The following is a 20,232-nucleotide window of genomic DNA, read 5'->3' on the forward strand; positions in this document are numbered from 1 at the left end:
CCAGGACGCTTCCTGTCTCCAAGAACTTAGCATGCCACTTTCGGATTGCACTCTCGGTCGGTGCTGGCTTTTTGAACTCTTTGGTGAACTTTCGACACACCAGAATTGGTGATTTTAGCTCTGCGTACCACAGAACACATTGCGCTTTCTCTTTCACCGACGCCATCTTTGATACGGTAAAAGAAAATAGTCGTCTCAGAGGAGTTTTTCATTTATTTATTTCTTTAAAAGACACACACACACCAATACAGCTTACAACTTACTTTTAACAGTCAACATTGAAAAAACAATGAAAACAACAATGGATAGAATTTGGTAAGAAACTGACCCTTGCCCTCCCTCTCCCTCTCTCAACGTGTTCAGAATTGCCGCTTATCTAAGTGTTGCCAAGTAAAAATTTAATCCTTCCGCTACCGTTTGCACTTTATTTGATTTCATTATGAGCATTTTTATGAAAATTATAAGCAAATTAAATCCGTCCAGACTTTATGAAAACCCTGTACCTACATGGGGAATATCAGAACTTATTTCATATAATGAAGATTAGTACAGGAGATATTGAGAATGCAATAAAAACACTGAAACCGAATAAGGCAATTGAATCTGATAATATACCACCTTATATTGTGAAGGGTTGTAGTAATAGTTTGAAATATCCGCTATATACCTTATTTAACCTCTCAATAAGGACAAATGTTTTTCCGGACATATGGAAAGAGTCAATAATATGCCCGGTCCGCATATTTGCGGATCCCAAACGTTTCAGCATATCCTCTGATCTGATTGGTCGATACAGATGCGATATCACAAGACATTATCTACATATAGCACAAAATAAACGGAAATTGTTGTCGGCTCTGGTAGCCGAGTGGTCTAGCGTAACATGCTAGTAGCAAATATGTTTTTGGCGAGGGTTCGAATCCTGCCTACGGACAGTTTTTTTTACTACTTTTAAAAATGTTTATGACACTTCTTTCGTTAAAATAAGATTAAAAATAATAGTCAAAAAGTGATTTAACGATCATTGTTTTAAAATTTTCATTAAACTTCTTTCATTAAAATAAGTTTGCCCTTGTACTGTATAGATCCACAGCAAATGTAGTAGTAGTAGTAGTACGTTTGCCCTTGTACTATATAGATCCACAGCTAATGTAGTAGTAGTAGTTGTAGTAGTAGTAGGAACGGGTTAGAAGCCCCGCAGGGGTTGTTTGGATTATGTTCTCGACATTAAATTGGCAAGAATGCTGAAACGTTTGGGATCGGCAAAAATGCGACCGGTCCCAAAACCCGGCAATAAAAATAGCATAGAAAACTATCGTCCAGTAGCTATATTACCAACAATTGCAAAGGTATTTGAAAGTGTCATTTATGATCAGGTCGTGCATCATGTTAAATCTTCAATTTCAATACATTAACATTGCTTCCTACAGAAAAGATTCACGATTACTAATCTCACCATCATTTCAGATTTCATAACTTCACCCTTCGATAATAATGGGCAGATAGATGTAATATATACGGATTTTCATAAAGCATTTGATACTGTGGATCATGACATACTAATTCAGAAACTTGCCACTTTCAATTTTAGCCCCCCTATGATAACTTTTTTCAATTCATACTTTAGTGAACGTACAGATCCGTTCTGTATAAAGAATTTAAAACTAAAAGCTTTTGTGTAAACTCCCGAGTCCCCCAAGAATCTAATCTTGGACCTCTTTTGTTTTTATTATTTATTAATGAATTTTAATTTTATTTTATATCCGTAACTCTCACAAATTACTCTTTGCAGATGATTTAATAATATTTGCAAATATGAAATCTGTAGATGACTGTCTACTCTTGCAGCAGGACCTGACTAAACTGGTGTACTACCAATAGACTTGAAGTAAATATTAATAAGTGCAAAACAATTACATACAGTAGACGTGAAAAATACGTATGACTTTACTTATTCGATCAATGGAATAAATTTAGAAAAATTAGATACAATTAAAGATTTAGGTGTGATATTGGACAAAAAAATAACCTTTGTGGCAAATATTACCAAAGATGCATATATAAATCTTAGGTTTCTTATCAGAACGTCCAAAGAATTTATAAATGGCAACACTTTAAAATTGCTTTATTTTTCTTACGTAAGATCCAAAATTGAATATGCCTCACTTATTGGAACACTTCTGTGAAAACACGTAGTCAAAAAGTAGAGCAGACACAAAGCAAATTCATACGTTTTCTCACGTACAAGAGGACAGGACATTACCCAAAATACGAACCGTATGATAATTTACTTGATAACTTTACACTTCAGACACTTGAACAAAGACGGACGTTGAACAACCTCATTATCTTACACAGACTTTTCCACAATAAAATAGACTGTATAGACATAACTGCAAAATAATGATACATTTCCATCCCTCAAAACACGCAAGGGAAATAGTGGCCTATTCTACTGCAGAAAGGCACGTACAAATGCACTGAATATGTCACCTCAGAATGGAGAATTTGTGCTACATACAATAAAATCATTAAAAATTGTGAAGGTGTAGATATATTTCATTGTTCAGAAAAATCTTTCAAAAAACTAGTATTGAGTGTTCTGTAAAATAAATAAATAAATAAATAAAATAAAGTAAAATGTACTATTTTACTTTAATATTCTGTGTTCAAGCATCAGGTTCTTTATATATATATATATATATATATATATATATATATATATATATATATATATATATATATATATATAAAGTTTTACGTTATACTGTAACATTATGTATTTAAGTTCATATGTAGACACTGTAATTGGGCAGTAATGCCTGTTGTGTTGATAAATAAATAAATATTGGTGACAGAATAAAGCGTTTGTAGAAGTGAAATGAATTACATAATATTATTGATTTTTTCCAAAGTATGTTGTTAATATACCGCAACTAGTTTTAGCAGGGCCAGCCGTAGATGGTGCGGGGCCCGGACTGGGAACATTTTCTTGGCCCCAGAACTAACTTGCACCAAGGTCTGTAGAGCCAACATATATATATATATACACTGCGCTCTCCCTGCTTGTCTAGTGGTTATATCTATTTTCCTTTCTAACGTTTTTCCATGTTAAATGTTCTGCTCATCTTGTTCATTGCTTTAGCAGCTAACTTTGCAGAGAAATAACTCAAATGGAAATGCAGACAGTGAATGAATTTTAAAATACATATTTCACCCTTATGCCTCGCCTTAAGAAGGTTCTGTATCAGTATTTCATAGTTTTTTTTCCCTTTCAAGTAAACCTATCGATATCAAAATCTAGTTTCTTGATCAAACTTGGCAGAAAAGTGTGGAATATCAAGAAACGAGCATAAGCAAAATTTGAAGTGCTTCTGTCTATAAAGACGGCTGAAATGGCGAAAAACCTGATTGATTAAAATAAGCCATAACATTGTGTTTGAAGTTTGAAAATTTCATTTTATTTTGTAAAACGGGTAAAGAGATTTAAGTCGGTCATCTTGTATCTCGTTCGATTATTTAAATAGGAAGAGGGTCATGTAATATATCAAATTGGGCTAGAAATTTACGAGAAATACAATGGTGAAGTCAATGTTTCCATGTTTATATTTGTAAGACATAATGAAATGTACATTGATATGAATTCATTAGCTCAAAGATTTCTTAATAGCTGTATCTTTTTGAAAATAATTGAAATTAGGAAAATTTAATGTACGCTAGTGAGAACATCGTAGGTAGCTACTTATGAAATTTATAATCAGCTTGAAATTGTTATCTACTACAGACAAAATGAAGTGGTGATGAGACGATCACAAACATTAAGGAACTGATGGAAGATGGATGACATATTTTCCATTGGATTATTCGAGTTAGAAGACAAACCTTCATAAGTAGCCACCTATTCACTACGTACTACTACTACTACTACTACTACTACTACTACTACTACTACTACTACTACTACTACTACTACTACTACTACTACTAATAATAATAATAATAATAATAATAATAATAATAATAATAATAAAAAGTATACATTCGGTTTTCCTGACTTGATTTTTTAAAAATACAATCACAGGAGAGGGCAAAGTTTGTCCGCTGGTTTTGTATTTTTAATATAGCTGTAATAAGAGAGCGGATATGTAAAGAAGTCGCTCTGAGACTGATATGTTTGACACTATCTCGGTATTCGCTGTAGTATCACATGACATAATCAGTAAAAACGCCAGGAACTTTTACTTAGTGTGGTATTCAAAATAAAAGAGGATGTGAACCCAGAATAATGATATACATTTTTACATAAACTCAAAGAAAACAATATTTTTACCCCCAGGAGTATGTGTAAGGAAATTTAGAGGAGTGTTAGGGGTGCTGGGGGTGTGCAGAATACTCCCTGGACATAATATCTAACAGAAGTTGTAAACATTAAAAATAAATAAATAAATAAAATAAACAACTGCAGCATTAAATTCAGAAAAGTTTTGCTTATGCACGGAAACTTAATACAGACTATTTATTTGCTTATTAGGGAGAGGCCATACCCTCCCTTGTGGCATACGTGGATGTACTTGTTTTGCAATATGTTGTTGTGTGTACTTAACAACCGAGAGTAGCAGAGTCATCTTAACGGTACCATAGCCACTTGGCCGGGGGCCCCGTGAGCGGAACGGCATGAGCAAAATGTAGCCATAGAGACCATAAAACGCTTATTTACTCTGGGTCCTAATATGCTGTTAAAACGGCATTGGAAAGTTGATTAGACTGGACAGCAGAGTAAACGGCTTTAGCGTAGAGCCCCCTTAGGCGCGGGGCCCGATTGCGAACAATCGGTCCAATCAGTTGAAAGATGGCCCTTAGGAGTTTTAGGTACAATCTTCTTAAAAAGAAAGAAAACTGACATCCACCTCTGTTTGAAGAGCCCTATACTCCTATCTAGAATTGTAATTAAATCAAATAAATGTATAGTTTGTGTGATCAATTGAGATCTTTATTCAAGGCCAGATTATTAGAATTTTCTGCGAATATTTGCCAGAATTTTGCCAGAGCATGGTGGGTGGCTAACATTTTTAAAACAAGATTGTACATCCACCCTTTTTCGATGAGGGTCTAAAAGTGACTTTTCCTTTCTTATGTGGCAAAATTATCATCATGTGAATAAAGTTACAGAAGAAGTGAATTTATTGCTTTGTGCATGATTTTTTTTATTACATAGATGTTCCGTAATTTCATAATAAAATAGTTGTATTTGTTTTTACATTATTCATTATTCTTATGTATTATTTGTGTATCATCGTCGTCACGTTTTATTCGTGTTTGTTTTTACCATCAACATGATAAATTCTGTATAGCAAATTATGTACCGGGAAAGTAAGAAAAAAAGTTCTGGAAAACCGAGAAAATTGAGGGAACTCTCTCTTGTGATTTTTTCCGCCACCCTGTATATGGAAATAAAGGCAGTCGAAGAAAAGAAAGTGCTGGAGAGAAGTTGTGAAATTGTGTAGGAAAGAGTGGCTGTAGGAAAGGAGGAGGCCATTCAAGAATTTCGTGTAATCATGGAAAGTCAGGGATTTTTTCCCCTCTCAGAACTTGTAAGAACCTTGTCACTCCACCGTTTTCGTTAGACGATACGACACGAGTTTCATTGTAATTGTCCAATTGAAGCATTTACTAATAAATGTCTATGGCAAAAAATGTCTGGATATTCCCTTCAGCGCTGTGATTGATGTGTGGTCGGTAGTCTGCTGGCGTTTACTGGGGGAGTTATATTAATTTTCATACTTGGCGTTTATTGGAAGAGTTATATTAGTTTCATACTTGAGATCCTATTCGTAGCTGTAAGTTATGCACGAAGCATTCAGCGAAGATCTTGTAGTCTTACTTAACTCCGATACGAAGTAAATTCGTGTTAGTTCTCTTTTTCAGTCACAAGTCTATAAAGATCTCTTTCTCTTTTGGAGAGGTTTATTTATGATACTGCTGGGAGTTGATTGTGGCTTCAGTTTTCACTGTTGGTTCACTTAGGTCATCTTCTTGCACCAGGGTTTGCTTGCTTTAGCAATTTGGCACAGTCATCTTTTCCAATCGCTTTGCAAATTCGATGATTGAGATTCATCCTCTCAGCACGTTTTATGATGTTGGATGAATCGAATTATTACAATCTAGAAAGTACTTGCGTTATTCTAAGTTTGAAAGAAAATCTATTGGGAAGCGAGGCGCATTTTTAATTCCGTTGGTTCTAAGTTTTGGATTCTATTATAACTTTCTTTATTATCAGAATAAGATAACAAGAGACATGACACAACAATATCTTCAGCTGAAATCTGCTTTCAGAAATGTCCATGTTTGTTTGAATAAAATCTTTCTTTTTTTAAATTTGCTCAGCTACATGTACTATGGTTAAGATTTTACCGAGTAATCTTTATTGTTTACACTGTAGTTGGGGTACTAGCAGCATGCTCTCTAGTAATATGTGTGATACTTTCGTTCTCTCTCGCTATCTATCTATCTATCTATCTATCTATCTATCTATCTATCTATCTATCTATCTATCTATCTATCTATCTATCTATCTATCTATCTATCTATCTATCTATCAATCAATCAATCAATCAATCAATTAATCAATCAATCAATCAATCAATCAAAAGTATCAAAAGTATTCAGACACCCCCAAAAACATACGTTTTTCATATTAGGTGCATTGTGCTACCACCTACTGCCAGGTACTCATTATCAGCGACCTCGGTAGTCATTAGACATCGTCAGAAAGCAGAATGAGACGCTCCGCGGAACTCACGGACTTGGAACGTGGTTAGGTGATCGGGTGTCACTTGTGTCAAAGTCTGTACGTGAGATTTCCACACTCCTAAACATCCCTAGGTCCACTGTGTGTGTGATGTGATAGTGAAGTGGAAATGTGAAGGGATACGTTCAGCACAAAAACGTACAGGCCGACCTCGTCTGTTGACTGACAGAGACCGCCGACAATTGAATAGGGTCGCAAAGTGTAATAGGCAGACATCTATCCAGACCATCACACAGGAATTCCAAACTGTATCAGGATCCACTCCAAGTACTATGACAGTTAGGCGTGAGGTGAGAAAACTTGGATTTCATGGTCGAGCGGCTGCTGATAAGCCATACATCACACAGGTAAATGCCAAACTATGCCTCGCTTGGTGTAAGGAGTGTAAACATTGGACGATTGAACAGTGGAAAAACGTTGTGTGGAGTGACGAATCACGGTACACAATGTGGCGATCCAATGGCAGGGTGTGGGTATAGCGAATGCCCGGCGAACTCATCTGTCAGCGTGTAGTGCCAACAGTAAAATTTGGAGGTTGTGGTGTTATGGTGTGATCGTGTTTTTCTTGGAGGGTTCTTGCACACCTTGTTGTTTTCCGTGGCACTCTCGCAGCGCAGGCCTACATTGATGTTTAAGCAACTTCTTGCTTCCCACTGTTGAAGAGCAATTCGGGGATGGCGATTGCATCTTTCAACACGATCGAGCACCTGTTTATATTGCACGGCCTGTGGCGGAGTGGCTACAGGACCATAACATCCCTGTAATGAACTGGCCTGCACAGAGTCCTGACTTGAATCCTATAGAACACCTTTGGGATGTTTTGGAACGCCGACTTCGTGCCAGGCCTCACCGACCTACGTCGATACCTCTCCTCAGTTCAACACTCCGTGAAGAATGGGCTGCCATCCCCCAAGAAACCTTCCAGCACCTGATTGAAAGTATGCCTGCGAGAGTGGAAGCTGTCATCAAGGCTAAGGGTGGGCCAACAGCATATTGAATTCCAGCAGTACCGATGGAGGGTACCACGAACTTGTAAGTCATTTTCAGCCAGGTGTCCGGATACTTTTGATCACATAGTGTATATAGGAGGGTTTACATTCCATGTAATGTGGCACGGTGGCTTAGTAGTAGAGCGTTTACGTCAGTGGATGGAGTCCGCGGTTCAATCCGAAGCCACCAGACCATGTGAGTTCGTGTGGTGGATATCATGACCGTTAGTTTTGTCGGATTCTTTTGTTTCTTCTTATATTGTCATTCCCCCAGTATTTTATAATCTTTCACTTTTATTATTCATCCGTTCTCGTTAGCCTAAAGAGCATATTCGTCGGGCAAACTACACATTTAATTATACGTTCCGTTCAAGAATGATATTAGAGAGTCTCTGTTAGAATGAAGAACTGTGCCGACTGATGATGGGATTGAACTTCAATAGCGCTTTTCCCGACCCTAACGTTTTTCAGAAATGTATTGTCAGTATGAATACCAGAAATGTCACTTTCTTCAAATTCCACTTAGCGGTGTGTATCGCCAGCTCTAAGTGAGGATTTCAATGGTGGAAAATATTGTCTGAGTTCGATCTACTAGGTAGAGATATGGACACTTGAGATTATTGTTAATTTCTGAACAGACGATTTTAGGCTAAGTATTACTGGTGTACGATTTTGTCAATTGCTGTTTTCAGACGATCGGATCTGGGTTCAGAGAATTGATTTCTGAAATTTCTTCAACTTTCTCTAAGACTTTGCTCTATGCCTGTGGAATGTCTAACTTATCTTTTACATTACAATTTGATCTGCAGGAATTGACTAAAGATGATAGTTTTGCCTCATAGCTGTAAAGTATTGTTCATTATAAAGTCAGGAAACCATGGTTATCAGATATAACACAACATATATCAAACAAAACAATAAACATGACACAATCATTCTATTTAGCCGTGCTCAGCTTCATAAAATTATAATACAATCATTCTGTACATGGTACAGCTTGGATGAATAGAAATAAATATTTTTATGTACTGTATTTGTATTTAATTACCATGGCCGAGTTGTTCATACATAAGTAATGGCATCTAATTAATACCCACGGGGAGCACCTTAATATCTCTTTTCCATTTATGTCTTTTCCTTGTAAATAAAAGTAAAACATACAATGTATAATTGTAGTAGAAATTCAAACTGTAACTTGAGTTAATGTCTTAGTCACAGAGGATTGCTTTTTATTCGTATATACGAAGCAAGACTTGTTTAATTAAACGTGAATATTTATATTTTCGTAAAAATACTTTAAGCGTGTAGGTTATTTACATTTCTAGCCATACTATTAACAACAAGACGTATTTGAGCTAACGGTTTGCACTTCGGAAACTAAAATGTGTAGTTTTGTGTTAAATAAATTTGAATACTACAGGGGAAGAAGGAGGTAAGTCAATGATTTTACACAATTGACCTGTTTTCCACTGACTTACCTACTCCTTCCTCTGTAGGCAAAATCTTTGATATTAAATTTTTTAGTGACTAACTTTTTTCTTACTGTGGAATTTAGTCCGTGCAAACTACACCTTTCAGGCCATATTATTCTCCTGTTAACTCATTTTCGACCATTTCTTGACTTACCTCCGTTTTGGACTGTAGTCTTCATTTTAGTTAACGTATTGCTTTGTGTTTCGTGGGTACATAAATTACTAAAAAGCCTCTGGTATTTTCCTCCGAGATTAAAGTACAATAATTTCTACAATTCATTCTAAATTATTTTAATACATAAAACTAGATTTATTTAACCTAATTCTTGTGGATTTTACGATGGTATAGTTAGTTTCTGTTTAGTTTTGAAAATTTTTATTTTCTATCTTTACAATTTTCATTTCCCAAACGAGAAGCTAGAATTAGATTTTTTTTTAAACTTATGTTGCCAATCGAAGCACAGTTGATTCTTAAGCCACTGAAGTAAGTTCGTGAACGATACATTTATTACGACTCTTACAATGTAAAGTTTGTTTTTCAAAACCTATATAAGAACAGTGATAAGTGTTTGATGGAGAAAGGATTAGTTTTACTTCCCATTGTTTATCGAATTCGGAAGACAATGTATTTCCGTATCAAATAGGTGAAATACTTTTCACTAGCATGACTTCTAAAATACTTATGGTTCATTTTAATTGTTAGGATCTAGATTGATACCGACTTGAAGTTAGTTTCATTATTATTTCTGTAACTTACGCAACAGTGTGGTCATAACATATTAAGTATGGAAAAACTAATGATGAGTTTTCGTTGTATAGGGAGAAGAAACAATGCATGGAACAATGGAAAACAAATCAGAGCCTTGTGGAAACGTTACTATTCCAATCAAGTTTTCTGAAATTAAGTTTTTCCAAGATGATTTACAACGTCTGATTGAGATCGAGGTAAGTAGAGACTGTTTCTATATCATTTCAGATAGGGGATCGGAGTCCTGGAACTACGAGAATACGATTTAGAGCACTCCGAAAAATTATAAATGGAAAACTAAATTTGGAACAAGAACCTATGTTGTGTATTTTTCCATAATTTAAATTTTTCATAAAAGTTTTAAATGAAATATTTGCCAGATTAGAAAAATAACGAAAAAATATTTATGTTTCTTATAGTCTTTGACCAAATTAGACAACTTGACAATATTTATTCCAGTCGTACCAATATGAGATTGATCATAGGAGCAGATTGCTCGAGACACTCCCGATGAGTTAGGGTGTCTAAAGTAAGTTCTGAATTCTGAAAGCTCTTTCCAATATTGTTTCCTCCTGTAAATGCAAATTCGATGCCTTCTATGTTTGCGGCTTTTTGGAGTTCGTTTGATAATTCCCGCAGAGCGACGTTTTTGGTTAGCTAGTTTAAAGGGCTGCTTACTGTATCTTGAGAATTTCGTATAATTTTAAATCCCTGCTTTTCTTTATATATATATTTTTGGTTCGTGTTTCTACTATAACAATTTTCTGTTTATAATTCAAACATTTATTCAGTGTCTTGCCGATACTCTTGGAAAACTGCTCTGTTTTTAATTATTTGTAAATAAGAATGAGAAAATTCAAGCCTTCAAATTAAGTTAATACTGCAGTTAATATTAATTTTAATAATAAGTTTAACGAAGAATTTGAACCATAAGCATTACAATTCTTCTTCTTTAAGTAGGGGGCCTTCATCGCGGAGGTGATTTAATTGGGAGGGTTGCTTCAAACTTCATGCATTAATCACCCTTCATTTGCATGTTCTTTGGTTTCCCTCTAACTTTCGAATATTGCTGCACGACTCGCGGCTCGTAGGTGAAAGTCTAGGAAGAGGGTCAGGATTATTCCTCGAAGGGAGGTACATTCATTTTGACTTAATTCTAACAGTAAGTCTAATGGCATTTTAAGTGTTGTATTTGATTTTTAAAAAAATCATGACGAATATTTAAAGAAATTTTTAGAGTTCCGCATCATTTTTAAAATAAAATATTTACTTTGCTAGGCGAATCCGTTGTTTTTGTTTCGTTCATTTATGATTTTTGTCGGTTTCGCAAATGTTCCTCATGTTTAAGGGCCATGTGTTTTATCAAAGAAAATGACCGTTTGTTGAATCTTCCATTCTTCTGGACCACTTCGGCCTTACGCTGATTCTGCTGTGAGGATATGCCAACGGGATTGATAGGAGAGTGTGGATTTGTTCTGTTCGCAAATACTGTAATGTGGTCTTGCGGAAACTACGATTTTTCATCAATATGTTCATTAAAATCTTAATTTATAGAGCTCTATACAACGACCAAGCCCTGCATTTTATTAACTGTATGGGTGATCATTTAGCTTGATCTAGAGACTGATCAGCCTTTCAGAAGAAGAAGCGTTTTCGAAAGCTCATAGTTGGTGAGGATATTTCTGCTGCTGATGGTATAGTGCCCTTTAAAAAAAAATCCAAACTACTTCTTGTTGGCATGGTTGACGCTGCTTCTGAAAAATCTGTGAGACCCAGACATCTGACATTTCCATCCAAATTGATCTCTACATTGAGAGCTCTGATCAAAGAAATTCAGACATTGCTTTATCTAGCCGATATCCTAAAACAACCGCGTGCCCTTCGTAACTAAATCAATCCCGTCGTCATACATACCGGCGTCAAATTAGGCCAACATGTGCTTCATCCACTTAATGCCCTTTCCATCTACCAGAGGAAACTAACATTTCTATCAGTTCGTAATCTTGAGTTTCATTGAAATCAGATATAGTGAAAGACAAACCGATGGATAATGAATGAACGGTAATTTTCTCACGAGGCAGAATTGATTGTAAGAGCCTCGAAAAAGCAGTTGTTAATCTTTCCAAATATGACGCTTCTGTAGTGGAAGCTTTACGGTTTTAGTAGTCACTTGAGGGATTGAAACAACTGATATCTGAACAATTACCTTCATATCTGTGCAAGAAACTTTTTAAGTTTGATGGTGGCGCTGCTGGTGTAATATTTAACGCAATACTCTATGACATTCATTTTCTATGTGTTGGTAGCATAAACTCTATTCAGACAGTTGTTGTGGGTGCTTTTTTCGTTGTATAATCTAATCGTTCTATTAGAATCGTTCATTATTGCTTGAGGAACCACTCGTGTTGATTGTCGAAAATTGAATGCATTCTATTGTGAAAATGCCAGTGGTAAATCAGAAGTGGAATTCCTTGATGAGAGTGCGATGCTCACCCTTAATGACCGCAGTCTTTTAAATTTCCCGGTTCTCCCATTTCCTCCCATATTCTCATTTCCATCAGTTCCTTTTATAATCATTCAATTTCATTGATCATACAGGGCATAATTGTGGGGCATGAAACAAAAATTTAATTTTTCATTTACAATTATATATATATATATATATATATATATATATATATATATATATGTCTATAAAAAGATATATTTGAATTTTCAAGATGTCTATTAGCTGCAGAGCCGTAGCTAGACATTTCGGCGTCCCCCTACACTCACCTTACCAAGCCATTTTTTTATTTTAAATACATACAAGAGAAACATCTTTTGTTCTAATGCTACGCTGAATTTTTATCAAGCTAAATGGACAGACCATTGCAGCAACCAAAAGCAATCCTTATGTATTCTTTTACATATAAGAGCTGGTTTCAAGAGGCTTATTTTGGACTTTCTGTTAAACTTAACAAAACTACCTTTGTTTGTATACAAATCCACTTGGAGAATAATTATGGAAATTTACCACTATTTACAGCGTTTTATACTATCAATAAGAAATGCGATTTCAATACATTAGAAACTATTTTCTTTTAAAATTTTCGAAATGGGTCATTGCATTAATATGAAGGGATAATTTGGATAAGGGCGTATCGACCTACTGCGGTAAAATAAGATACACATATTTTCTGCAAGTTTGAGCATGTCGGTATGTGTCTAGGTAGTGTTAAGGTAATATCTCTGCTCCGTAGCAAACGCCTATCTCCAAAAATAGTGTGTGAATACGATGGTTAATTGGATAAGGTCGTTTGTTTTTCTGCTCTCCTGTAAAATTGAAGAATTGCTAGTTACGCCCTTATCCAAATTTACCCCTCAATTGTCAGTAATAATTGTAAAGTTTTGCAATTTCATTCTGTATGTGACCACACAAATAGCATTTTAATTCCGATTCTTTTACGGTTAAAAAAAAAAGAAAGAAAGAAAAAGAAAAAAAAGAAATGTAACGGAAATTCAGAAGGAGAAGTCTTTGGGAATTTCTCGATATTGATCAATAAAGGTGAAGAATATATTTAATGTTTGTATTTAACATTCAAAATACAGTTCGGCTACAACATATGTTTGAAATTATAGTAATTACTTAACTTCTTAATGAATGAAAGTTCTGAATTTAAGGTTACTTACTATTAACTAACATACCCTAAAAGTACACTAACACACACACATACATACAAAACATATACACGGTGTTTCAAAAAGACACGGCAAAAATTCAGGGGCAGATTCCTTACGGGTAGACAAGTAAAAACGATTCGGAAATGCATCGTTACAGAGCTATAGCCACTGACACCACCTGACGGTGTGAAATAGTCACCTTCTGTCCGGAACTGTTTCCCGACGTATTACCAGAGTGTCGTGTGTGAAAGAATATGCAACACAGGTTCGAACGAAATTAATTAAGCCGATTGCGCGTTGAATGGTACAAGAATCAGAAAAAACACTCGCAAATAATGCATAATAATTGGTACTTTTAATATCCGTATTGGAAAGTTCAACACTAATACAAATGGCAGTGAGAAAAGCAAAACGACACAGGTATAGTCATAAAGTCCAAAGAACCACCATCAAACAAGAGTTACAACCACAAACAGTAAATTGTGTGCATCACCAGCGCCACAAAATCGATACTGTAGTACCTTAAAGTAAGTGCTGAAAATGTCCTCCTTCTGCCCGAATGCAAGCTGCAGCCCGTCGCCGCATGAATGAACGAACGCGTGCCCAAGTACCAGGGGTGTTCCGTAGTTGCTGGCAAGCTGCTTCGATACGAATACGAAGCGTCTCCTCAGTATCCACAGCAGATGCGTAGACCAACGACTTTAAATGTCCCCACGGGTAATAGTCCAATGGATTTAGATCTGGTGAGCGTGGAGGCCAAGCAACTGGTCCTCCACGCCCTATCCATCTGCCAGGGAATACGGCATTTAGATACTGCCGGGCTGTAACACTGAAATGCGCTGGTGCACCGTCCTGCAGAAAATGTAACATTGGACGCAGAGCCAGGGGTACAGTATCCAGTACATCTGGAATGTGGGTTTCCAAGAAGTCTCGATAGTTGTTTCCGGTCAGCCTCGGTGGGAGTATATATGGACCTAGGAAAGTGTCGCCGACAATACCACACCACACATTTAGAGCAAACTGTTGTTGATGTCTTCTTTGACTGATCGCATGAGGATTATCTGGCGACCAGACATGTGCATTATGGAAATTGAAGACGCCGTCACGTGTGAACTGCGCCTCATCTGTAAACACTATTGCAGATGCGAAGTTTGGATTGACGGCACACTGCTCGCCGTACCATTGGCAAAAGCGCACTCTCGGCTGATGATCGGCTGGCGACAAAGCCTGCACTCGCTGAAGGTGATACGGATACAGGTTCGCTCGCCGACAAACACGTCATATCTGTGCGTGAGGTACATGCAGTCTCATACCTACTCCTCGTGTGCTGTCCTCCGGATTGTGTCGAAAAGCATCCACTATCTGCTCTTCTACCTACCTCGGGGATCATAGCTCTTGGTCTGCCACTGTTTCCAGCAGCGTGTGGGGCAAAACTTCCATACTCACGCAGGCGGCGATGGAGGGATTCAAATGTTTTTCTGTCTGGAATGTGACGCCGTGCTTCTAGTGCATTTCCATCCGCCAATCCATATGTGAAATGCATATCTGCTAATTCTGCATTCGTGTACATGTTTCACTTCTGTCCTAAACACCACTGTCTATTGATACGTACATACACTTGCTCCATAAACACGTATTCCCGTCTTTCAAAGCACAAGTTGTAGTCACTTTTCCCGTTTCTGTTCCACACCACTAAGTGCAGTCAATTCTCACCACGTCGTCTGTTCCACAGCACAATTTGCTTACTTTGAATGTACACTTCTGTTTCACAGTATTACTGTCACTTCAGCTCACATTGTACCCAGCTCCAATTACAGTAAATTTTCTGTCTTAAATACCTTCGAGATGTTAATGTTGCAATGGCCTTCTAGACCTGAGAGTGCGTCCAAAGCTTCATGCACCTTTCGACAAATGCTATGTTTTAACTTGTAACTAATCTAATTAGAAATGCTGTCCATCAGCAATGATTCTTGTTGTCAGCCATGGTACTCCTCCACACCTACTCCCGAGACATCTTGCGTTCAACACTTCCCTCCTTCATTCCTTGGGTTGTAGCTTCTGCACGATGCTTTCGTTATGGTATATTCTTATGCCTGATGAGCATGTGTAATTGCATTTTTGGGTGCGTTGGACATTACAAGTACTAATTATTATGCATTATTTGCGCGTGTTTTTTCTGATTCTTGTACCATTCAACGCGCAATCGGCTTAATTAATTTCGTTCGAACCTGTGTTGCATATTCTTTCACACACGAATCTCTGGTAATACGTCGGGAAACAGTTCCGGACAGAAGGTGACTATTTCACACCGTCAGGTGGTGTCAGTGGCTATAGCTCTGTAACGATGCATTTCCGAATCGTTTTTACTTGTCTACCCGTAAGGAATCTGCCCCTGAATTTTTGCCGTGTCTTTTTGAAACACCGTGTATATGTTTTGTATGTATGCGTGATAGATAAAAATATCACGCAACTAGATACATATGCACAAAAAATATCCTGGCGACACAAGTAGTTGATGGAGATCAGCTTTTGGAAAAGACGAAATTCGTTTGGTTAAATTCTGACCCGTTAAGCCTCTATTCTACAACTGATTGAAGTTCTAAAATGTTGTTCCCTTTATCTACCTTCATTTTTTAATATTCCCGCGCAAGCAGCAGCTTGCGTGTGTATCTTCGCCTCTCTCATTATCATACTTTCATTCTCACTGTCGTGATTAATCCAATTGGGTAGAAAAGCGTGATTAACTAAGCAACCTAACTATAACAAAATGTCTCAAAACGAGTACAAAAAAATCTAATTGCAGCAATTACTTTTAAAAACATGTCTAGAGTTTTTATGCTACATTGTCTTAACTATATAAAAAGTATTTTTTATTGTAAAACAAAATATGATTTGGGGGTCTACTGGACTCCCGCGCGAGTACTGCTGTTACAAAAAAGGGCGCGAGTGCTTACGGATTAACTGTGTGTTTCAGGTGTAAACCATCACGGGCAGTAGCCAATGGTGCGCAATATTCCGCACCGTGTTGCCGGATTGCGGACTCTTCTTTCCCTTCTCGCTCTTCCTCCAGTTGAGATTATCACATATATTGGCAACATTATTCACAATGTAAATATACTATTCCAGCAAACTCAAGAATTTTGACTGTGCATCCTAGAAGTATATATAGCAACTAAATTATCTTTTAACTTTTCCAGTGAAAATGCTAAACACTCGTCTTTAACATTACCTTCACTATCGTCTGTCTATGTCAGTTAATATTTCGTCATTGTCTGAACCTGAGTCTTGTAAATTTATTATGGGTTCCAAAAATAGTAAACACAGAAAGTAATTCTTCAAGCTTGACTTCGAAGCACTAAAAAAAAAAAAAAAACTCTGCACTTGTACTCGGTTTTTTTAAAGACGTTGTCAACTGTAATTTTGGAGAACAAACGAACTACCACGAAACAAAGCAACCCAGACACTGATGAATTCTGTTTATGCTAGAAGAGAAGTTACGTTCCTTCACAACTAGCCCCTTTGTTTCCTTATCAGTGTTCATAACAAATAACACTCTTGGGCTTGGTGTAGATGGCATGAAAGCAATCCGTCTGATTCCTAAGCAACTCGATATGCTCGAGTTTGTTTTGGGCTACGATAACTTATGACACCATTCAGACGTTTGATGATTTTGAATCCCTCTAGAGGAGAAAAGGAAATAAAAGTCGCACATAATAAGGTAGTGAAACGTGAAAGAAAAAATAAACAGAAATCATACTGGGTTTCTTCTGTCGAATAAGGAAGAATCTATCTTGAAGTAAATTTTAAAACAATATTACGTACTTCCAATACTTTGTTCTTACGATGTTAGGAATATATATATATATATATATATATATATATATATATAGTGTGTGTGTGTGTTTGAAAGAGAACTCCCTAGTTTTAATGTGTCCTAGAATCTGTACAAAGTGACATACACTATTCTAGTCTGTGGTGTTGATTCATCAACTCCCCAAGTGTGGCTCCCCTGCAGTTGGCAGGTCTGCTTGACCTTGAGACGGCACCAGTGCTGTTTTTTTCCCTCTGTTTCCTGAGTTCAGTCCAGGCAGTCGTGCAGTGCAGAGCAACTCAGCAACAATGTGTACTCCGCAACAGAAAGCGCAGTGTGTTATTTGGCTTGTGAAAACTGAGTCAATTATAACAGTGCAACGTAATTTTAGGCGTCGGTATGGTGGTGAACCACATACAGCAAAAACTATCCGTCATTGGCTAAAGTCTTTCAAGGAAACCGGTATGTTTTAAAAGCAAAATTCCCAGGTAGACCGAGAACTTCTGAAGATGTTGTTGAACGGATCCGTGTTTCTTGTGTTCGGAGCCCGAAGAAGACATTGGCCAGACATAGTCTACAATTAGGAGTGCCTAAAGGTACTGTGTATGATGTTGTGCGTAAAAGACTTAAGTTGCGCGTCTACAAATTGCAATTGTTACATGAAATTAGACCTACTGATAAAATCGAAGGGTGTGAGTTTGCTGTTGACTTTCTACACAGAATTGATGATGATGTCAATTTTTTTAAAAAAATTATCTTTTCTGATGAGGCGACATTTCATGTCAATGGAACAGTTAAACGTCATAACTGCAGAGCAGAGCAGAGTATCTACATGAAGTTATTCAGCATCAACGTGACTCTCCCAAACTTAATGTCTGGTGCGGTTTGATGGAAGATCGTGTGATTGGTCCTTTCATTTTTGTAGAAAAAACAATAAACTGGGATGTTTACTATGATATGCTGACAGAGTACATCTTTCCGCAAATGGACGATATTGAGGCGGAAAAGGGGCTTGTGTTTTCGAACAAGATTGCGCCCCACCTCATTACAGTAACCATATGCGTGCTGCTCTTGACACTCGCTTTCCAGGAAGATGGATAGGCATGGCTGGCCCAATGCCTTGGCCACCACAAAGCCCAGACTTAACCCCACTTGACTTTTTCTTTCGGGGCCACATAAAAAAATGTTGTGTACAGTGAAAAGATCAGAGACATCAATCATTTACGGGAAAGAATCGTCGCGGCGGTTGGGACATTTACACCTGAAATGTTGGTGAATGCGTGGCGAGAAGTGGAGTATCGTTTCGACGTGTGCAGGGCCACAAATGGATCCCACTTTGAAGTCTACCAACATTAAACAAACTTGAAGGAATTCTCTTTCATGATATGTACTCATTGATGTAAGTTTTATTCATTTCCCAATTAAATTTATACTTAAAACTAGGAAGTTCTGTTTCAAACACCCTGTATATGAATCAGATTGTAAAAGGGTGTAGCCACGGGGGAAAAAAGGGCCCTGTCTTTCCAAACAATTTTCAGCTCCAAAATGAGGTTCGTCTGGTTTATGTTTAATAAACTTATTTAATATTTAATACAAATGAGGGACGTTTATAATAAAATATGAAAATTTAAAAAAAATCAAACATCATCAATACTGTTTCTGTACCTAATTAAAACAACAAAAATTAATCATATGCTTTATATTCTCATTTCCCTAATTGGACGCACACCGTATGAACTCACTTCTATATTATTGCATAATAATATCTGAGTTGATATTTTTTAGAGTTTTTTTCCTTTACTATTTTAACCCACACAAAGCCAGATAAACAGACTGCTATAAACAGCATTTGTTTTCTTATGAATAGCTTATTGATTCATCCCTTACAATCTGGTTTTCAACTTCAGTACTGACAAGATCCGTCTTTAATAAGATAGCATCGTGAAAATATATTATGTGTATAGTATGTATGGTGAGTTAAAATGCTTACATATTCTGAAAGAGGTCATTTGTTCTGTTTTTAATGTGTGAAAAGCTTTTCTCCCCCTGAAAGTAATGTTCCTCTCTGCTGGTCACACCCCTCATCATCCTGTAATAAAAGTTGAATTCTCTTTCCAAATTGAAGAAAAATCCACTGGAAATTAGACGCGGGACTCAACGCTTGTTTTACTAGTTGTTTTATATGGAAACCTATAATAGCACGTATCATGACAGCCAGTTGACATAAAAAGATGTAATTTTCACATATGTGTTCGTAATTCTTTCCTCTTCCTTGTAAAGTGAGCAGTTGATGTGCTAATACAATATTTCTAATAAGCGCCTCTGGTATTGTCAAGATTCGCAGTAGCGCGAGAAGTCAACCTGCAGAACTGCTTGTCGCGAATTGTCAACACCGCTTAAAGCCAATTGGATGCCGCATGAAGCGAACTCAAGGCGATGCTGCTTGTCATTTGAAACACACAATAAAGAAATTGTACATGTTGTTTGTAGAGAAATTTAGAAAAAATGAATTATTCCTCTGAAAGAAACGGACCGATTTTAATGTAATTACTTGTAATTCATTATTAGTGTATTCAAATGGTTATTTGTATAAGGAGAAATTTGTATATTCGAGTTGAATATCCAGTGAGGTATAAACACGCTCCTGGATGTAGAGAGATATTTTATGGAGCTTCCAAATCAATGTTCATTACAATTTTTAAGTATAGATGCAGTTTGAGATTGAAATTCTTGCTACTTAT

At 36.7% G+C, this 20,232-nt stretch overlaps 1 protein-coding gene across 1 annotated transcript in view; it reads left to right on the forward strand.

Moving 5' to 3' along the window:
- LOC145680968 (heat shock 70 kDa protein 4L-like) overlaps positions 1-20,232 on the forward strand; it is an 873,295-nt gene that overhangs the window by 318,152 nt on the left and 534,911 nt on the right. The window contains exon 10 of the mRNA XM_081752186.1: positions 10,089-10,214. Within this exon, the coding sequence (XP_081608312.1) occupies positions 10,089-10,214 (126 nt within the window). The remainder of the gene's footprint in view (positions 1-10,088; positions 10,215-20,232) is intronic.

The sequence above is a fragment of the Thermobia domestica genome, chromosome 3, assembly GCF_964235325.1.
Source record: "Thermobia domestica chromosome 3, izTheDome1.hap1.1, whole genome shotgun sequence".
Lineage (NCBI taxonomy): Eukaryota > Metazoa > Arthropoda > Insecta > Zygentoma > Lepismatidae > Thermobia > Thermobia domestica.